Raw genomic sequence first — 22,327 nt, forward strand, 5'->3', positions numbered from 1 at the left:
TGTCAGATGCTTCTAAAATAGGAGGGTTGTAATGAGTCTGTGGTCTGGCACAACTGAAACATTGATGACGTTTGTTAAAAACAGCACCAACCCTCCCTTTGAATGACCTCCAAGAAAAATGATGTTTACATTGCATATTAGAAATGTAGCCTGCAATTTAGTCATAAAATCCCAATTATGGTTTCATGACGCTGGAATGACCCATGAAACAGCAATGGCTTAAACAGTCAGGTACACTGTCTTCCCTTTCTTTATTGTGTAATGTGGACTTGAGCATATACTTCAACTGAGGAAGAGAAAATCCATCCATAGAATTTAATTAAAGGTACCTACTATGTGGGGCTTCCCAGGTGGTTCAGTGGTAAAGAATCTGCCTGCCAATGCAGAGACAGGAGTTCGATCCCACGGTTGGGAGAATCCCCTGGAGAATGAAATGGCAACCCACTCCAGTATTCTTGCCTGGGAAATCCCATGGACAGAGGAGTCTGGTGGGTCCCCGTCCACAGGGTCGCAAAAGAGTCGGACATGACTTAGAGACTAAACAAAACCACCACCACCTACTAGGTAATTAGGATTTTTTTAGGGCATGTGAGGGATTTAGAAGCAGCAGAAAACAGGAGCTTTGCCTTAATTGACTGCAACATAATTAAGTCTTGAAGCCCACACAACTTTTTGAGTTCTGTGCATGGTACGGACATATACATGACGATGTTGTGAGGTATAAATGTTATCACGGAGCAGTGAGCAAAGTTCTATGGAAGCATAGAGGCAGAACAGGTTTCTGGGGCTAAAGGATTTCGAGAGGTGTTCCCAAGAGAGCAGATGTTTGAGTTCAGCCTTTAAGATAAAGAAAAGATTGTCACAGGACAAGAGGGGAATGTGCAAGTCATGTTAAGGAGAAGAGACAGCTTGAATGAAGGCAGAATTTCAGAGTCCAAGGTGATTTGGTTAAAGGGAAAATTTAACTGTCTGTTAATGTGATCATTAGGTAAAGAAATACCTCAAAGTAATAATGACAATATGATACAGGACTTGTAAAAAGAAAGATTCCTAAACTCAGTAACCTACTTGCTGGCTCACATAAATTATTTCATCTTTCTTTTCTTTGCATTAAGTTGGTCTTACTTAACCTCTAAGGCTGGGCTTCCCAGGTGGCTCAGCAGTAAAGAATTCGCCTGCTAATGCAGTGGACACAGGTTCAATCCCTGGGTGGGGAAGATCCTCTGGAGAAGGAAATGGCTAGCCATTCCAGTATTTTTGCCTGGGAAATCCCATGCACGGAGGAGCCTGGCGGGCTACAGTCCAAAGAGTTGGACATCATTTAGCAACTAAACAACAATAACCTATAAGACTAACCATATGAGAGAAATAAAGAAGCAGCCTTTTTTTTTTCTTCTCCAAAGAGGACATGAAGATGGCCAACAGGCACATGAAAAGATGCTCAACATTAGTAATCATCAAGGAAATACAAATCAAAACCACAATGAGATATCTCACACCTGGAAGAATGGCTATCATCAAAAAGAATACAAATAACAAATGTCAGCAAAGATGTGGAAAAAGGGGAAGCCTTATACACTGTCGGTGGGAATGTAAACTGGAGTAGCCATCATGGAAAACAATATGGGGGTTTCTAAAAAAACTAAAAATGACCTAGCAATTCCACTCCTGAGCATATATCTCCCCAAAACAAAAACACTAATTCAAAAAAATACATTTATCCCAATGCTCATAGCAGCACTATTTACAGTTGCTGAGATATGGAAGCAATGTAAGTTGCATCAACAGATGAATGGATAAAGAAGATGTGATATATACATGCAATGGAATACTACTCAGCTATAAAAAATGAAATTTTGCCATCTGCAGCAGCATGGATGGCCCTGGGGGGCATTATGCTAAGTAAAATAAGTCAGACACAGAAAGATGAGTACTGTATGATGTCACTGATATATGCAATCTAAAAAACTTAACACACTAATGAAAAAAAGAAAAAGAAGCAGACTCACCGATATGGAGAACAAACTAGTGGTTACCAGTAGGGAGAAGGAAGGGGCTTGGGGTCGGGGGGAAGGGTTATTATGCGATTATATGGTATCATGTGTGTGAAACTTCTGAAAATTGTAAAGCATTACAGAATTTAAAGAATCTTTCACTCAGTTCAAAGAAAAGCAGAAAAGAAGCAGCCTTGTGGAGAAGTTGACAAAGAAATTCTGAGAAAAAAAATTTTTTTTTTTTAGTTTGCCCCTGCAGTTTCAGTTATTAATTCATCCAGTTACCATATCCTAAATAAAACAGAGTAAGGGCAGTAGCTTGAACTGTAGTAAAATCTGGACAGTATTGCCAAAGGTGGAAAAAGGACTGAAATTCTTACTTGTCTCTAGGCCTGGATATAGTATCTGCAGACTCTGAGATGCTCTGACAAAGAAAGCTGGTGTGGCTGAAAGAGAAAGAGGAGAAAAAACCCCATTAGTCACCCCTGTAAAAAATGGTCCGATGTGACCTTGTTACATTCCCATTTTCAAATGTCAACATGTGACCTGGCCCAACCTCACAAAAATTCTCTCCTTTCTTCTGTCTTTTCAAAACTAAAATTGCACCTACCCTCTAAAAGGAACTCCTAAATATTCAGAGCAAATGGAAACCTTTTGTTTAGTCGCCTCTGGTCTCACGCCTGGACACAGTCAGGAAGGATGAAAAATTGCCTTCCTACATCATTTGGGTCCAAACTTAAGTCTTGCTTGTGAAAACAAGGAGGAACATAAATTCTTTTTAAAAGCAGTATTAAAAACAGTTCAGTCAAACACGTTTATTCTTAGAAACAAACATGTGAGCAACCCCGGGAGTAGGGAAGGAATGAGGGCAAGTGAAAAACTGGACAAGAGGGAAAGACAGAACTTTAGGACGCGAGATGGGCAATGAGTCATCTATTATAAAGGAGTTCTAATGGTACTGATACTAGTATTAGGTTACATTAAAAACAGGCAAAATGGAACACGATCAACATAGCTATCACTGAACTGTTGAACTGGGTTGAACTGCAAACACCTCAACTGCAAACATACTGTAACTGCTGTCTGGTTTTGGTGGAGAAGGAAGCATCTGTAAGATTCTTCTCATCCCATCAGGTGATCCCTGGGTTGCTGGAGAGGCAGTGTGACCCAGGGCCACAACAAACACACAGCACTGCCTCAGAGCAGCAAAACTGCTAATGCTCCTGGTGCTCAACAGAAACCCACAGTAACAGTGCTAAGAAAGCGTTCTCTGATATGAAGAAAGCAAGAGGAAGAAAATGAAGATGCAGGGACAGTGAACTGGCCCACATCCATCTCCCTGAATTTCAGAATGGGTGAATCCTGTCCATCTGTCCTGATCCACTTTTCAATGTGTTTTTTCACTAACTCCTCCCACCTGGTCAACCAGTAGGAAGCAGCTGTCAGGTCTGGAGCTCAGAATATAGAACCTAACAGAGGAAATTAAGATCCTCTCATCAAACGCTGCAGAATTCTAACCCTTAAAAGTTTTTGCAGCCTGGGCATATCAGGGAGAGTATTTTTCCAAGCGAAGTTAGGTTTGGGGGCCTTTGGTGAATAATATTGTAAATTCTCTATGACTTTCAGCTCCAAAAGGATTTCTTTTCATTCTCTCTCTCAATTTTAATATTAACTTTATCTGCAGAAGTTCATTTACTCCCAAATGCGATAAAGAATTATGACAGAAAGCAAATAGAATACACGTTTCCCTAGAGTAGATAATGTACTACACACGGATTTTAACGTGACCAGAAAGGAAAATTGCATTTTACAAAAATGCCCTCAAGTCTACTCACTGCCTTGAGACTCTTAGTCTTTGTTATTATCATTATCTAGACCCCAGCCCCCACCTTTAATTCCTTGCTACAAACCAGAGAACACTTTATTACCCCTTGCCCTAAATTGGGCACTAGAGCATTATTTTTGGTCAAGGTTGGGCAAGTTTATATAACTTTTAACTGTGAATGACCTCCTTCACTGACAACTATGTATGCCTTGAGAATGTTAAAAAGGGTCCAAAAAAAGAGGAAAATTAAGTCAATCAGGGACGACAACACACAATCATCTGTGTTATTTGGTCAAAATTATCCAGTGAGTTTTTCTCCATTTTCAGCTTGACACCGAGTAAAAAGATACCAGTTTCCAGGCTCAGACCAGCAGGAAAGTTGATGAATTTCCAGAACGATGACTGATACAGACAGTGGGGGTGGGGGAGTCAGTTATGAGGCCCCAGGGGAGCCCACAGAGCCAAACCTCAGGCCCGGAAATGCTTGGGCAGCGCTGGCCACCCTCGACTCTTTTGCTTTCCTTGCAGACAGAGGTCTGGTGCCTTCCTCTTTATGGTGTCTTTGGTAACATTTTCATGAATCAGAAAGTCTTACTCAGCTAACAGCCTCCACAGAATACAGTGAATCAAGGCATAAAAGCAACAAATGCATCCTTGGGGAAGAACCACAGATTTACACCAGCACCGAGAGGGCGCTGATTACAAAGTCAAGAACCATGAACAAAACTGTGATGCCTTAGTCAACAGAGGTATCACCCTCGGTGGTCAATTTTAGTGTCCCAGCTGACCTCGCTGTCTAGAAGTGCTGAATAATAGAGGAAAACAAGTGAGGGGTGGCAATAATGAGAGAAGCACTGCTCTGGTATATCCTATGGGGGGCTTTGAAATCCTGGCATTATAAAATGAATCAGCTACAGCCCTGGGCCTCGGTGAGCCCACAGTTTTTGGGCAGGGATATATTAAGGAAGGAGTGGTCTGCATTGGAGGAACAATGCAGTGTCCTTTAACAAGTCAGGACACTTCCTGGGGAAGGTGATCCCTCGGATGGTGCTGAGTTTGGGATAACTAAGCAAATGAGAAGGAAAGGATAAGGCAGTTGGTGCCAAGGGAAGCACTGAATAAAGAGGGGGCTAAGACATGGCCGGGGCGTGTAAGTCACAATCTGTTGGGAGTGGGTAGAGCACAGCTGACCGGGGATGTGTTGAGTGGGGAGAGGTCATGTTAGGATGGTCTTTCCAAAGAACTTAACTGTGATCCTGCAAACACTGGAGAACTACTCCTTTGCGGGGCCTTGAGGTAGAGCTTCTCATGGTGAACCTGCTTAAGAACAAACTGCAATCTATACTTTTCTACTTATGTCCAACGCTGTGCTCAACTTCCCAACCATGGCACACAATTGGATCTCAGTTTCTCTGTCTGTAAAATGGGGCCAGTTGTGGTATCTACACAGTGAGGTTTAAGTCAATGTATTAAATACAATAAAATATATTAAATATGCAATATAGTAAGTGCTTAGAGTTAGATATTATTTTTATTATTGTCACTGTTATTATTGCTACCATTACCCTGAAAGTAGAGGAGAGCATGGCAACCCACTCCAGTATTCTTACCTGGGAAAGCCCATGGACAGAGGAGCCCAGCAGGCTACAGTCCACAGGGTTGCACAGAGTCGGACATAACTGAAGCGACTTAACATGCATGCACGCACGCACCCTGAAAGTAAGGGCTCGTCTTTTACAACAAAGAACTCAGTGCAATTCTTTGTTGTAAGAGAATGTGACAATCACAAGTAGACTTTGTGAGCTTAAGGCTTTGCACATGTGAAGACATGATTCAGTCCTAAGTGCACCAGGATCTGCTCTATTTATTGAGGTCCTCCTGTGCAGGCTGGACACAAGCAGTGGGACCCTGGAGAAGTGAGATCAGTGGCACTGAGAATGGGAATCTACCTGGGACTCAATGCAGTCATTTCCAGTTCTTGTAAGTTGGGGAAAGTAGGAAAGTCAGTATGGGAGAATTAACGTTTTGCTGAGGACTGTACTTTACCTGTTGTGCAGCAGTGGCATTTGGAATCAGCCATGAATAGTGCAAACACAAGTAGGTAAACCAAGATACAGCATATGGCAACCATCTTGCCATCAACCATGGCAGGAGAACACAGAGTGCCTCATAAGGCATCTGCCATAAAACAAGCACTGGTTGATGTCAGCTATCATCATTATTAGCTTATGGTTACTATAAAGACAGTGCTGATGTAACTGTCATGAAATCTGCATTTCAAGACTTTCTCTGATTGCAATACTCATTTTGTGGTATACACAGATATCAAACCATCGTGTTGCACACAAACTTGCACAATATTTTATGTTAATTTTATCTCAATAAAGCTGGGGAAAAAAAGACTTCCACTGAAGTCTCCCTTGGGCAGTAAGTTGTCCTTCCACCCAGCAGCCCTAGAAACAACTCTTACACCCTTTGCAGTAACTGCTTCTTTTCCTGTGCCCTATGACACACAGTAAGTTTCTTGAGATAGGTATTGCCTTTATCTTTGTAACCTCTGTTAGGAGTGAAGGGCATGGCACCTAGTAGAAAAATACAGCTTGCTAAACAAAGGAGGTAGATGAATTATAAATGCTTGAAACTTTGGCATTTGGACTAAAAGGGGATCAAAGAAAAACAGTTTATTTTCAGCAAACTCTATCTCTCCTTATAAATCTCAAGTTTGCTTGACCATTTTTCCTGCCTTTTGGAAGTCTAGTTATCCTTGAGCATATTTCAGAAATTTCCCCTGCTCAGATTTCAACCTCTAAAGCTCTTTCCAGACCCACTTCTGCCTTTCTGTCCTTTTTTTCTCTATGATCACCGTCACTGGAGAGTATTCAGTTTAAAGTCCTTATCTCCTCCAGATGTGTGGTCTCCTTGCAGTAAGGCTTGAGTTACAGCTCCCTGTCTGGTCACACTGATATCATGTCCCAGGCCATCCTGCTGACTCTGAAGGGGCCAGCTGATGGCAAAGTCAAAAAAATGTGTGTGAGGTGTTTCAGTTCAGTTCAGTTCAGTCGCTCAGTTATGTCCGACTCTTTGCGACCCCATGAATCACAGCATGCCAGGCCTCCCTGTCCATCACCAACTCCCAGAGTTCACTCAGACTCACGTCCATCGAGTCAGTGATGCCATCCAGCCATCTCATCCTCTGTCGTCCCCTTCTCCTCCTGCCCCCAATCCCTCCCAGCATCAGAGTCTTTTCCAATGAGTCAACTCTTCACATGAGGTGGCCAAAGTACTGGAGCTTCAGCTTTAGCATCATTCCTTCCAAAGAACACCCAGGACTGATCTCCTTTAGAATGGACTGGTTGGATCTCCTTGCAGTCCAAGGCACTTGCAAGTCTTCTCCAACACCACAGTTCAAAAGCATCAATTCTTCGGCGCTCAGCCTTCTTCACAGTACAACTCTCACATCCATACATGACCACTGGAAAAACCATAGCCTTGACTAGACGGACCTTTGATGGCAAAGTATTGTCTCTGCTTTTTAATATGCTGTCTAGGTTGGTCATAACTTTCCTTCCAAGGAGTAAGCGTCTTTTAATTTCATGGCTGCAATCACCATCTGCAGTGATTTTGGAGCTCCCCAAAATAAAGTCAGCCACCGTTTCCACTGTTTCCCCATCTATTTGACATGAAGTGATGGGACTGGATGCCATGATTTTAGTTTTCTGAATGTTGAGCTTTAAGCCAACTTTTTCACTCTCCTCTTTCACTTTCATCAAGAGGCTCTTTAGTTTTTCACTTTCTTCCATAAGGGTGTTATCTGCATATCTGAGGTTATTGATATTTCTCCCGGCAGTCTTGATTCCAGCTTGTGCTTCTTCCAGCCCAGCGTTTCTCATGATGTACTCTGCATATAAGTTAAATAAGCAGGATGACAATATGCAACCTTGACGTAGTCCTTTTCCTATTTGGAACCAGTCTGTTGTTCCATGTCCAGTTCTAACTGTTGCTTCCTGACCTGCATATAGGTTTCTCAAGAGGCAGGTCAGGTGGTCTGGTATTCCCATCTCTTTCAGAATTTTCCACAGTTTATTGTGATCCACACAGTCAAAGGCTTTGGCATAGTCAATAAGGCAGAAATAGATGGTTTCCTGGAACTCTCTTGTTTTTTTGATGATCCAGCGGATGTTGGCACTTTGATCTCTGGTTCCTTTGCCTCTTCTAAAACCAGCCTGAACATCTGGAAGTTCATGGTGTTTACCTCTCATGTTTACTATGCCCTTAAAATGCAGCCGGCACCATGCTTCAAGACATTTTTTGAATTTTTTCCATTTTTACCTTCACAACAACCCCTGAAGTGGACACAATTTGTTACATTGTATGCATGAGGGAGGGGCTTCCCTGGTGGCTCAAGACGGTCAAGAATCTGCCTGCAATGCAGGAGACCTGGGTTCGATCCCTGGATTGGGAAGATCCTCGGGAGAAGGGCATGACAACTCACTCCAGTATTCTCACCAGCGGAATTTCATGAACAGAGGAGCCTGGCAGGCTTATAGTCCATGTGTTGCAAACAGTTGGACACAACTCAGTGACTACACAACAATAACAATGCATGAGGGATCTGAGGTTCAAAGAAGTAACTTGTCTAAGGCCGTCCAGCAATTACATGGCAGAAGCCAAATTTGGAGCTGGACCCAGGTTCTGACTCCATCCCAGTCTACTGTTTCCTGTCTGACCATCAAGATATACTGTGGCGTTCGCATTCATTCACTGAAGTATAGTTGATTTAACTGTGGCATTTGTTAAACATGTGGATTCCAAGGCTCTGTACCAGATCTATAGAATCTGGGTCTCTAGGGCCCAGGTCAATCTGTAGGCTTGCAAGGCCCTGAGAATATATACGTTTACCTTGCATGTCCCACCCCGCAGCCAGGTGATTCCTATGACATGACACATTTGGAGAAACTGTTCACTGGCCAGTACTTTCTTGCTCTGGTCAGTCACTCTGTCCTCTGTGGGGCTCCCCTTCCAGGCTCCCCCACTAAGTGTCCACAGCTGGGGTTTATGGCTCACTAGAGTGCAACCTGATTTATTTGAATGCTCCAAATGTTCTGGAAAGTTAAACTGATGGAACCAAGGTGCTGAAGCTCTGGGAGGAAATATCCTTCAGGGGTCACTGCATGAGGAAGCAGGTAAGGCACGCAACAGCCTGGCAGCCAGGCCTCTTCCTTTTGCTGTGTTGTCCAGTGACGTGTACACAGCAGCTCCTGGGGCTGTAGCTGTTGTACCAGTCATGGCCACCCCTTGGCACCCCAAGGCCTGGACCCGAGCGCTATGACAGCTCTAAGCTGGAATTTCATTTCTTCTGGGGCTCCCTGGCTAACTTGAATTCCCATCCATAGTTTCTCCTGAATGAAGGCATATTATCTCCTAGACTATGACTCTTGGCAGCTCTAAAGAAGCCTGCGTAATCTGAACAGAAAATCTGTGAACCTTACAAACAGACAGCATCACCTCCTCAGATCTCCACGATGGAATGTGGTTCTTCTACACTTGAACAGTAAATCTCAGAGCACATTACATAAGATAATTTAAACAAACAAGAAAAGGAGGTGTGAGATGATGCTGGTGGTTCCAAACACCTTTTAATGCTAAAAAAAACCCAAAAAACAAAACTCCAAACAAAAAAACCTGTGTCACAAACAATCTGCAGCAATTTTGGAGGAGAAACTAGTGTCATGAAAAGAAGCACATGCTGAAATAAGTCTGTAGCAGTCATCTTTTGCTGTAAATGTTTTTAGGGAGTAGTTGAGCCTCGAGCTTAGAAGAATGAACGTGTACTGAGAGATCCTAGTGGACAAATGGGGAAGTTTCCTAACAGCTTGAAGCTTCACATGTTCCTTTCCTGTTTGGCAGTGCTCTCCGTGCTAAGTTAAAAAAAATCCTGACACAAGTTTACGCACGTAGCGAGGACATCTGCCTGCAATTAAAGACAGAAACTTGGGCCCAACTTTTCAAATGTAGCTCTTAGGGTGATAAGGCCAGTTAGGGGTGCAGTGACTTAAGGAGAACACATTGGGGAGGGTGCCCTTTTTTTTTTTTTTTTTAAAGGAGGTTAATACGCATGCTGAGCTCAGCTGGCTTGCATCTTCCTTTGGCCATGCTTCCCAGCAATTCCTCCAGCTTTCCCTTTTAACTGTTGAGAGAACAGTGAAACACCCTGCCCAGCTAGCTGCCCCTAAGGCTTCTTCTCATTATGAGAACAGCAAGTGTGTCAACACCAGGCGATGGGTGGAAAGCCAGCCCTCTGTGCCCTGTGACAGCAAGGTGTCAGGGGAATCACAGCCCTGCTAACGGGAAGCACATAGAATCCAGGTTGGCACCAGACCATTATCAGTCCTAGGTGGCCAGGCACGGGTATAGGACTGGGACTGGAAGGACAGCCAGAGTATTAAAGGGTTAGACTGAGGTGCAGGGAAGAGGGCAGAGGGGTCTCTTCCCTTATAATGTTGTTTTAGATGTTTTAAATACCTGTGAATCCACTGATTAGAGCAACAGAATCGAACGATTTAATAAAGTCTAAAGCTCAGATGGTGACTCACAGATGATGCACCAGAGCTGGGACGTCTTCTCAACTCTGTATTCAGTGATATCATGGCACTGACTTGAAATCAGCTGCGGTGGTAATATTTACACCACAAAAATCAGTGAATACTTCAAATCAAGGTTTTTTGCCACAGTCTGTGGGAATTCCTTTCAAGATGAGTGTGTCTTCTCTACGATGCATTTTGTATTTTCTCCCAGATGGGATCCATCTCTCCATTCTTAGTGCTCTTACAAATAGCTGGACTGTGGCAATTCTTATTCTTTGTCTGGTATCTTAGGTATCTAACTTGCCCAATGAATGATGTTTTTGATAGCAAGGACCCTGTCTCCTCCTTCTCATCCACCAAACCATTAACACAGCCCCTTCAGTACAGTGAGTGCTCAACGTTTATTTATGAAATTACTGAATATCTCACTGGGAAGTCTTTCAAGAAATGTTACGAGACACCATGACTTTATCTATATTATTATTTTGAATTTAGCAGACATTTTGGGTCTCTGGAGTCTCAATTTGGAAGATTCTAAAGCATACCATTAGATCTTATGACAAATGTCCACCCAGGACCTTGAGTGCTTAAACTTGAGGCAAAGTCCATGTATTTCAACTTACCTTCATGGTATCAAACCACTTAACAGAGTTCAGGGAGGTTCGAAGAATAAATGAACATAGGATTGTATAGTTCCCTCACCTGCCTTCCTGTTACCTGGATAGATGCATTTGCTTGGTTTTGGCTACAGCAGCCAGCCAGTCTTTTGATGCCATTTACTAGGCTAAGGCTGGTTTTGCTGATTCTTAAGTCCTGGGCATCAGTTGCTTTGGCAGATTCATGGATCTCCTTTTTGAGACTGGTCAGCATTTCAGATGGAGAAGGCAATGGCAACCCATTCCAGTACTCTTGCCTGGCAAATCCCATGGACAGAGGAGCCTGGTAGGCTGCAGTCCATGGGGTCACTAGGAGTCAGACACAACTGAGCGACTTCACTTTCACTTTTCACTTTCATGCATTGGAGAAGGAAATGGCAACCCACTCCAGTGTTCCTGCCTGGAGAATCCCAGCGATGGGGGAGCCTGGTGGGCTGCCGTCTCTGGGGTCGCACAGAGTCGGACATGAATGAAGCGACTTAGCGACAGCAGAATTTCAGAAGTGTGAAATGGTAAAGGTGTCCTAGGCAAGCATATATTTTGCCAGAGGTTTTAGGGCATGTTTTTCCTTTGCTGAGCAAGTGAAATGAAAGTCACTCAGTCATGCCTGACTCTTTGCGACCCCATGGACTGTAGCCCACCAGTCTCTGACCATGAGGATTCTCCAGGTAAGAATACTGGAGTGGGTTGCCATGCCCTTCTCCAGGGGATCTTCCCAACCCAGGGATCAAACTCAGATTTCCTGTGTTGCAGATGGATTCTTTTTACCATCTAAGCCACCAGGGAAGGACCAAAGGCACCTTTTATAAATAGGTTGATCTGAACTCCTGCCACTCTGCCTCTCGTTCCCAAGCTCTACTCATCAATTTCCATGGAATTTCTTGAACAAAAGCCTATTCCTTTGAGAAACAGGTATCTGAGAGGTATTGAGAGGTCAGAATTGCAGTGTGTGAACACTTATACAATATACCAGGTGCTGTCCTGGATGCTCGGAGAAGGCGATGGCACCCCACTCCAGTACTCTTGCCTGGAAAATCCCATGGATGGAGGAGCCTGGTAGGCTGCAGTCCTTGGGATCGCCAAGAGTCAGACATGACTGAGCGACTTCACTTTCACTTTTCACTTTCATGCATTGGAGAAGGAAATGGCAACCCACTCCAATGTTCTTGCCTGGAGAATCCCAGGGATGGGGGAGCCTGGTGGGCTGCTGTCTATGGGGTCACACAGAGTCGGACACGACTGAAGCCACTTAGCAGCAGCAGCAGCAGCAGTCCTGGACGCCGGGGATATGATGGTGAGGACTGCAGTGGGAGGTCTGCCCTCACAGTCCACCGTGTGGGAGGAAGGCAGGAAACAGATGAGCCAACAGACGATGCAGATCCAGGGGAGGCAGTGGGACGTGGGAGAGGGGCGATTAAGAGACCTGAGCGCAGCATGAAAGAGCACAGGCCCTAAGATGGGGCTGGGGGACAGAAAGGAGGCCAGTATGGGCGGAGCAAGTGGAGACGAGGAACACAGGAAGAGGAGCAAAGAAGGATTTGAGGTAATGGAGCACCAGGGGCCAGAGAGTGCACCATCTTGCAGGCCAACGTGAGGACGTGTGGGCCGCTCACCACGTCACCATGTCAGTGTCATGAAAAGGACACAAGTGAGCTGGAGCTGCTACCGCTATCTCCTCTGTCCCATTATGCTGTGTCCTTCCCACCTGAGTCCTTCACTGTAATAGCTGGGAATTGGCAAGTGTTGTCAAAGGGTCCTGAGGCTTTCTGGTGTATGGCTTCAATTCACTAAGTACCTTTATCCCACTGTACTTCATCTGAGTTATAGACATAAGCCAGAGGGCGATTTGTTGGTTCAAGACATACTTACTGAGCACCTATAATGTTAAGGCACTATGCTAGACATTGGGATATGGTGGTGAACAGACTACCACAGCACTCAAGGTTCATTTCTCTCTAACCCCCTCAATAGACACTTGGCCCCAGACCAATGCATCTGTTTGCCGTCTAGCACATTCCTGATTTTAGGTCTTTGCTCACCTTATATAATTCTCTTTGCTTTCTCTAGAATGGGGAGAAAATCAGAGGTAATTACCGTTTATGGAGTGGGGATAATAATTTAGAAAATGAAATTGATGTATATAAAGTATTTCACAGAATGTCTGGCATAATTAAAAAAAAAAGAATGAAATAATGCTATTTGCAGCTACGTGGATGTACCTAGAGGTTATCAAACTAGGTGAAGTAAGTTAGAAAGAGTAAGACAAACACTGTATGACATCACTTATATGTGGAATCTAAACTATGACCCAAATGAACATACTTATTTAGAGAAAAGACTTGTGGTTGCCAAGAGGGTGCAGGCGTGGGGGAGGGAAGGATTGGGAGTATGGGATTAGCCGATGCAAACTAGTACGTATAGGATGGAAAACAGCAAGGCCCTATACTATAGCACAGGACACTTCATTCAATATCCTGTGATAAATCATAATGGAAAAGAATATGAAGAATAATATATATGTGTATAACTAAGTCACTTTGCTGTACAGCAGAAATGAACACAATAGGAAATCAACTATCAGTTCAGTTCAGTTGCTCAGTCGTGTCCGACTCTTTGCGACCCCATGAATCGCAGCACGCCAGGCCTCCCTGTCCATCACCAACTCCCAGAATTCACTCAGATTCACGATCATCGAGTCGGTGATGCCACCCAGCCAACTCATCCTCTGTCATCCCCTTTTCCTCCTGCCCCGATCCCTCCCAGCATCAGTCTTTTCCAATGAGTCAACTCTTCGCATGAGGTAATTAAAATTTTTTTTTAAGTAAAAAGACTGTCTGGTACATAATGTTTATGATTACAGTTACCTCTCAGTTAATGGCATGTATTATACATGCCACTCATCTGATAAAAATGCTGATTATTGTATTAATATATTTGCCCCCTCAATTGGATTACAAATCCCTTGAAAGTAAGAACCACATTTTATCCTTTCCAACCTTACACATGTGAGGCCCTCCATTCATATCGGTATTATGGTGGCTAGCTGGTCTTTTATCCCAACACACTCTCCTTTTGATTAGTATCTACAAGATTACAGGTATTTTTGGTTAACAAAGAGTCTTAGTGGAAGATCATGTATACTTCATAGATATATTTGTCACAAAATATATAGAGTTCAAAACTCTATAGAATTCAAAAAGAAAACAAAACTTGGATACAGCTTCTCTAAGATACTTGACACAAAATTTTTAGATTCATTTTCTGAAGGCCAGTTATGGAAAGAAATGCTTGAAACTCTGTAACTAACAGGCCACCAATTCCAAAAATTATTTTGCAGTGGAAATAGAAGCTCTCCCAAAACATGAATGGAGACGGATAAGGTGACAGTCCACCACAGACACGTACCTTGGCAGCAAGGTACCTGACGCTTACTTTTTTGAGCTTTGTTCTGTTGGGCCTGTAGTTTTTGGCTCCAGTGAGAAGCAACCCTTATGGGCTGAACTTTAATTCTCAATCTAACTTTAGAGTTTCCAAAATGGACAGCTAGAATAAAAACAGTCCATCAAATCACATAACATCAATCTAAAGCAAAAAAATTGTACTAGGTGTGAAAAACAAGATTATGGTATTTTTCTGGAAGGAATATGTTTCAACTGAAAAGACATTCCATTTCTTTGCAGATATAGGGCAGGCAAAGTCTTGTAGTCTAAAATATAAGTTTTGATCCCTTGCTGGAATTCTGTTTAATGTGATGACGATATGACATAAAGAAAAAAAAATCAAAAGCCTTATTGATCAGCCATATGTGGCCGCTGCTCTGGCCATGGATGCCTTGCACAGTGTGCCTTTGTGTCAGCCTGAAGGGGCGCCCTGCCATAGGCTCCCTGGCAAGACAGGGACACTGTATGGCTTTAAGCATTCCCTGATCGAATGTGGGAAAAACAGCCATGAGCCAAGTTCTGAACAGAGTTTTTATTGTGCTGAGGCCAGGAGATGATGGGGAGGGAGAGAGGCAGGACTCCCATACAATTTCTGCCTTGCTCTACTTTCTGGTAGACGTAAGTTGAAAAGGCTGAGAAAGGCACCTTTGGGTAGATGGGACAAAGAAGGATTTGGGACTCTATAGAGTTCAAGTTCAGGAAATTTGCAGCAAGTGCTATATACATATATATATATATATATATATATATATATAAATAATATGAATTATATATATAATGTATACGATATATACAATTCATATTATTTAATTTGCATTCAATTTACATTTTGTTTATATTTATATTTCATGAATTTCCAAGCAGCAGCCAGTGCAACTGAAGAGCACAGAAAATAATATATATGACCATACAGAGCCTACTTGAGTCTTGTCTGCTATTAGCCCCTGCCCTAAGTTGGAAAATCTGAATGGCCCAGTTTTTTTTTAATGAAGGAGCACATAGCAAAAAAGGATCCAGAGAAGGATCGAGAGAAATGGTTGGGCCACAAACAATCAATTTCAAATGAAAGACACAAGAGGACAATTCTCTTTTGAAAGAAGGACACAAAAAACAATTTAAAAACCTTATCTGGAAAGTACACTCATTTTCGAGTCCTTAGGAGCTGCACACCCAAGAAGCTTCTTTCCTGGATCTTTTAAGTGCTGCCTGAATGACTGACTCCACTTCTTCGTTTCTTCTCTTTTGAATCCTTTCCAGCTGTGCTTCTGACCCTAACCCTTACTTGCTCTTATCAAGTTCAATGGTCTCTTCTCCTACCTTTTATATTTCAACTGTTCAGCTACATCTGCCCCAGTAGGCCACTGCCTTTTAAAGGTATGCTCTTTGTCTAGCATCTATTATGCCAAGTTTGCCTCAGTTCAGATCAGTTGCTCAGTCATGTCTGACTCTCTGCATCCCCATGGACTGTAGCACGCCAGGCTTCACTGTCCTACTCCAGCTCCTGCAGGTTGCTTAAACTCATGTCCATCAGTCAGTGATGCCCTCCAACCATCTCATCCTCTGTCATCCCCTTCTCCTCCTGCCTTCAATTTTCCCCAGCATCAGGGTCTTTTCCAATAAGTCAGCACTTCGCATCAGGTGGCCAAAGTATTGAAGCTTCAGCTTCAGCATCAGTCCTTCCAATGAATATTCAGGATTTATTTTCTTTAGGATTGATTACTTTGATTTCCTTGCAGTCCAAGGGACGCTCAAGAGTCTTCTTTAACACCACAGTTCAAAAGTATCAATTCTTCAGCACTCAGCTTTCTTGATGGTCCAACTCTCACATCAATATATGACTACTAGAAAAAACATAGCTTTAACTATACAGACACAGGTCCATACTGTTTTTGTCCTTTATCGTGCCCATCTTGCATGGAATGTTAACTTGCAATCTTTAATTTTCTTGAGGAAATCTCTAGTCTTTCCCATTCTATTGTTTCCCTCTATTTCTTTGCATTGATCACTTAGGAAGGCTGTGTCTCCTGCATTGGCAGGTGGATTCTTTACCACTGAGCCACTTGGGAAGCCCATCCACACTTCTACTTAATCTAAAAACCTGTAGGTCATCTTTGTTTGCCTGCTTTCCATTTTACCTCACTGGCTATTCTTTCTTGCTCTCCTTTGTTGGCTTCTCTTCCTTTGCTTTACCCCTAAATATTACCATTTCATAGACTCTTCACTTTCCTAGCCTTTCCCACCCCCCCCCCCCAGAAGGGGAAATCTCATCAAGTCTTACAGCTTCAAAAATCACTATATGCTAATGATCCAAATTTCTCATCATAAAAGTCTGAACCTCTGTTGAACTCTAGGCTCAACTTGGCCTCTTCAGCCTCTTCACTAGATATCCAATAGATATCTCAATCCTAATACAGAACTCTCGAGTAATTCATGATGAACCTATTTCTTCTGAACTCTCCACTATCTTTGTAAATTATTTCACCATCCATGCTGGTGAGCGCATGCTCAGTAGTTGTGCCCATCTCTGCAATCCCATGGATTGTAGCCCCACCAAGCTCCTCTGTCCATTGAATTTTCCAGGCAAAAATACTTGAGTGTGTTGCCATTTCCTACTCCAGTGGATCTACCTAGGGATTGAACTTGGGTCTCCTACGTCTCCTGCATTGGCAGGTGGATTCTTAACTACTGAGCCACTAGGGAAGCCTGTCCACACTTGCACTTAATCTAAAAACCTGTAGGTCATCTTCCTGTCTTCACCCTCCCGAACTCGCATTCCCTTGTTTAACCCACTGACAAATTGTGTCAGTTCCATCTCAATTCACTGCTCTCATTTTCCTGTGCTATTATTATATCTCAAACTCCCAACAGTTTTTGCCTAGACTATCAAATGACTTCCTAATTGGCCTTCTCACTTCCACTCTTATCCTCCTTCAATTAAGTACTGAAACATTAAACAGGGTGGCCTTTTAAAAGCATAAATCAGATCATGGTACTTAACTAAAATGCTCCACAGCTTCTCATGTAATCACACTAAAGCTCAAACTCCTTATAATGGACACCAAGATCTCTTGTGTGGTAAGCATGGCTGGTTGCCTACCCAGATTGCCTTCCTCCTTCCTTCTCAACTGAATCTTTGTTTGGGTAACCATTCCTCCCCAAGCAGCTCACATGCCTCAACAGAAACCGACCCAACCCCAGCTCCATGAGTAGGTATAACTGGATAGAGGGTTATTCCTATCCTCTTTTGAAGTTCAAGAAAGAGGATGTGGCCCAAAGGGAACCCTACTGGGAGGCATTCTGGAAATTTTAAGGGGAAAAAAATGACAGAAGGTCATGAGTCTCCTTGCTTTAACCATTTCACCCCAAACCTGAAGATGCAGCTGATACGACTAAGAGGGCAAAGACATCTTTTGGAAAATGAATCTGAAGCCGCTGTGTTTAGCTAATCCAAAGCCTTCTCCAACTCTTCTTTTCTAATTATATGAATTATTTTTCTTATTACTTAAGTTAGTTTGAATGATTCTTCCTATCCCTTGCTCCTGATTCTGACTCCTATTAATATATTCAAAGAGTGGCCCCACTTCCCTTTCTTTTTCTTTGCACCAATGGCTGCTTACCATTATGCCCCAGCCCTGAACTTGCCGATCTTACTCAGACTGAACTCCTGCTGATCTTAGTACCCACGTGATCTTCCTGTGAATGGCTTAGGCTTCAGTTCATATGGTATCTTCTTAGGGACACTTTCTCTGACCTAATAATCTGAAGGACAATTACCATATTTTATTTTCTTCATAGTCCTTATTTATCTTTGTGTTGAGTTCTGTTATTCATTTGTAGTTTTGTCTATTTTTCCTGTCTTCTTTCCACTAAAATATAAAGCCTGAAGAAAGCAAGGATCTTCTTTCCTGCTTTCTATAAATATCTGTCAAATGGACAAATGCATAAATGAAGGTTTTGGCCTAGTAATAATGGGGACTTTATTTTTTGTTTGTTACCTTAGGTTTAAAATCTCTAGGCTATACTTTCTAAAGATGTATCTATAAATATATTCCTGGAAACTCTATGACAATTCCTCATATTAGCAACAAATAAATGGTTGCTAATTTGCTTAACTGTGCATAAAGGCTGTTAAAGCAGGCAGAATCTTTGAATGCAAACAGTTGGTAATCTAGAGATAGGCTAGTATCTTTTCTCAATCCCTAGACGTGCATCATCACTGTTTTCTTGGACTTGGACTACAATTGTGGATTTGTCTATGATTTCTCCTTTCTCTACTAGTTGTCAGAACCTACAATTGGTTCTTTCCTTCCATGATGTGTTTCCTAGGCTCCTCCTCTTTTTTCCCACTTTTGCTTCCCTAACAAGACATTTCTCCACTCAAGCCTTACCCCAAAGCTTCCTGTTATCTCTGCCCTGAGCGGGGATTCAAGTCTAATCTTTGTGCTCTAATTTTCCTAAAATGCCACTGTCATTCTGCCATACCCCTGCTGTGTGGGTGTGTTAGTTGCTTAGTCGTGTCTGACCCTTTGTGACCCCATGGACTGTAGCCCACCAGGCTCCTATGTCTATGGGATCCTATGGGATTGAACCAGGTTTCCTGCACTGCAGACAGATTCTTCACTGTCTGAGCCAATGCCCCTGGTGATGACTCACATGCCACCCTCTTACTTGCTGGATTAAGTCCAAATTCTGCAGCCTGACATTCGAAGTGTTTCTTCAGCAGGCACTGCTTTGCTCCAGCTTCTTTCCCGCAACTCATTAATGCGAACAGTCTTCAGTTAAAACGGCATCCCTACGACCATCAGCTTGTGTCCTCGTTTCTTTATCCTTTACATTTTCCTCTTCATCCTCTTCTGCTGAAAGTTTCCATACTTCCCTCCCTGAGCAAAACCTCCAACTCCCTGGAGAACACCTGCTCCTTCACAAGACCTTCCTTGAAAATTGGCTCCCTTCTGACAATTTTTGACATTTCACCTCTCCCCTTGCACTGGCTACTGACGTCCTCCGTCAGTGATTTTTCTTGAAAAGACTGTTAAGCAGGAACATGGAATGTAAACTATTTGTATATAGTTACTATCATCAGGATAATCTCTCCAAACAGGAAAATGGGACCTAAGAGTATGTGATAAGCGAGTAGCATAACAACGTTAGAGGACACGGAGGCTCCAAAAACGTTCTTCAGGTCACATTGGAATGTGAACTATTTGTGACACTTATTTCTAATAATTAGAATCTACCCAAGCTTCTAGAAAATAATTTACATTGTTCTCCCTCCTTGAACACCTTCTTACAGAAGATTTGCACAAACTGGTATATCTTAGACATATTAAAATTGATAACCACATAATTTTCTTTAATTAAAACCCACTAAGTATATGTTTATTGTGTCAAATCTCTGCTTCTGGAATGCAGTGCGAGCAGGTAACCTCCTTTGTTTCTTGAGCTCGTGTGTGTGTGTTAGTCACTCAGTTGTTTACAACTCTTTGCCACCCACAGACTGTAGCCCATCAGGCTCCTCTGTCCATGGGATTCTCCAGGCAAGAATACTGGGGTGGGTTGTCATTTCCTTCTCCAGGGATCTTCCCAGCTCGGGGATTGAACCCAGGTATCCTGCATTGCAGGCAGATTCTCTACCATCTGAGCTACCAGGAAGCCCTTCTTGAGCTTAACCACAGTATTTATTAGTCATAACTGGCAGCCTGTGTAAAGATAATGGATATGCCCATCTTGTCTGAAAATGTCTTTCCTAAAACCAGTCTTTAAAAATTAAAAATATTGAGATGGCAAACTGATTATCCATTTCAGTCAAAATATTTATAGGGTGCATGCTTAGTCGCTCAGTCATGTTCAACTTTTTGTGACCCCATGGGTTATATTTCACTAGGCTCCTCTGTTCATGGAGTTCTCCACTCAAGAATATTGGAGTGGGTTGCCATTCCCTTCTCCAGGGGACCTTTCCAACCCAGGGATCAAACCCAGGTCTCCCGCATTACAGGCAGATACTTTACCGCCTGAGCCACCAGAGAAGCCCATTTATAGGGAGCATTGCCTAAATGCATAGCTTTTTGCTAGGTTCCATGGGCTTAGGAAAAGTATTGATAGTTGAAAAGTAGTTCCTGGGCTTAGCAGTTTCATCTTAGTTGCAGATGGTCAATACTGAAGTCAGATTGATTGTAGTCTTTGCACCTGAAGATGGAGAAGCTTTATACAGCCAGCAAAAACAAGACTGGGAGCTATTTGTGGCTCAGATCATGAAATCCTTACTGCAAAATTCAGACATAAATTGAAGAAAGTAGGCAAAGACTTTTCAGGTAGGACCTAAATCAAATCCCTTATGATTACACAGTGGCAGTGAGAAGTAGATTCAAGTGATTAGATCTGATAGACAAGAGTGCCTGAAGAACTATGGACAGAGGTTCATAATATTGTACAGGAGGCTGTGATCAAAACCATCTCCAAGAAAAAGAAATGTAAAAAGGTAAAATGGTTGTCTGAGGAGGCCTTACAAATAGCTGAGAAAAGAACAGAAGCTAAAGGCAAAGGAAAAAAGGAAAGATCTACCCATCTGAATGCAGAGTTCCAAAGAATAGCAAAGAGAGATAAGAAAGCCTTCCTAAGTGATCAGTGCAAATAAATAGAGGAAAACAATAGAACCGGAAAGACTAGATATCTCTTCAAGAAAACCAGAGATACAAAGGGAACATTTCATGCAAAGATGGACACAATAAAGGACAAAAACAGTATGTACCCAACAGAAGCAGAAGATATTAGGAAGAGGTGGCAAGAATACAAAGAACTATACAAAAAAGATCTTCACGATCCAGATAACCATGATGGTGTGATCACTCACCTAGAGCCAAGACATCCTGGAGTGCAAAGTCAAGTGAGCCTTGGAAGCATCACTATGAACAAAGCTACGAGGTGATAGAATTCCAGTTGAGCTATTTCAAATCCTAAAAGATGATGCTGTGAAAATGCTGCACTCAATATGCCAGCAAATTTGGAAAACTCAGCAGTGGCCACAGGACTGGGAAAGGTCAGTTTTCATTTCAGTCCCAAAGAAAAGCAATGTCAAAGAATGTTCAAACTACCACACAATTGCACTCATCTCACATGCTAGCAAAGTAATGTTCAAAATCCTCCAAGCTGAGCTTCAGCAGTACATGAACTGAAAACTTCCAGATGTTAAAGATGGATTGAGAAAAGGCAGAGGAACCAGAGACCAAATTGCCAACATCCGCTGGATCATACAAAAAGCAAAAGAGTTCCAAAAAAAAACATTTACTTTTGCTTCATTGACTATGCTAAAGCCTTTGACTGTGGATCACAACAAACTGGAAAATTCTTCAAGAGATAGGAATACCAGACCACCTGACCTGCTTCCTGAAAAATCTGGATGCAGGACCAGAAACAACAGTTAGAACCAGACATGGGACAACAGACTGGTTCCAAATTGGGAAAGGAGTACATCAAAGCTGTTTATTGTCACCCTGCTTATTTTACTTATATATGCTTATTTTCCATATATTTCACTTATATGCTTATAACTTATCATGTGAAATGACAAGCTAGAATCAAGATTTCTGGGAGAAATATTAGTAACCTCAGATATGCAGATAACACCACCATTACAGTAGAAAGTGAAGACAAACTAAAGAGACTCTTGATGAAAGTGAAAGAGGAGAGTGAAAAAGTTGGTTTAAAACTCAACATTCAGAAAACGAAGATCATGGCATCTGGTCCCATCACTTCATGACAAATAGATGGGGAAACAATTGAAACACTGACAGACTTTATTTTCTCGGGCTCCAAGATCAGTGTGGATGGT

At 42.5% G+C, this 22,327-nt stretch overlaps 1 protein-coding gene across 6 annotated transcripts in view; it reads right to left on the reverse strand.

Moving 5' to 3' along the window:
- The window catches only part of GHR (growth hormone receptor), a 296,871-nt gene that overhangs the window by 84,817 nt on the left and 189,727 nt on the right, over positions 1–22,327 (reverse strand). For all 6 annotated transcript variants that reach the window (XM_018065463.1, XM_018065464.1, XM_013972756.2 and 3 more), the window contains 1 exon segment: positions 2,375–2,440. In XM_018065463.1, coding sequence (XP_017920952.1) covers positions 2,375–2,440 — 66 coding nt within the window.

This window comes from Capra hircus, chromosome 20, assembly GCF_001704415.2.
Source record: "Capra hircus breed San Clemente chromosome 20, ASM170441v1, whole genome shotgun sequence".
Lineage (NCBI taxonomy): Eukaryota > Metazoa > Chordata > Mammalia > Artiodactyla > Bovidae > Capra > Capra hircus.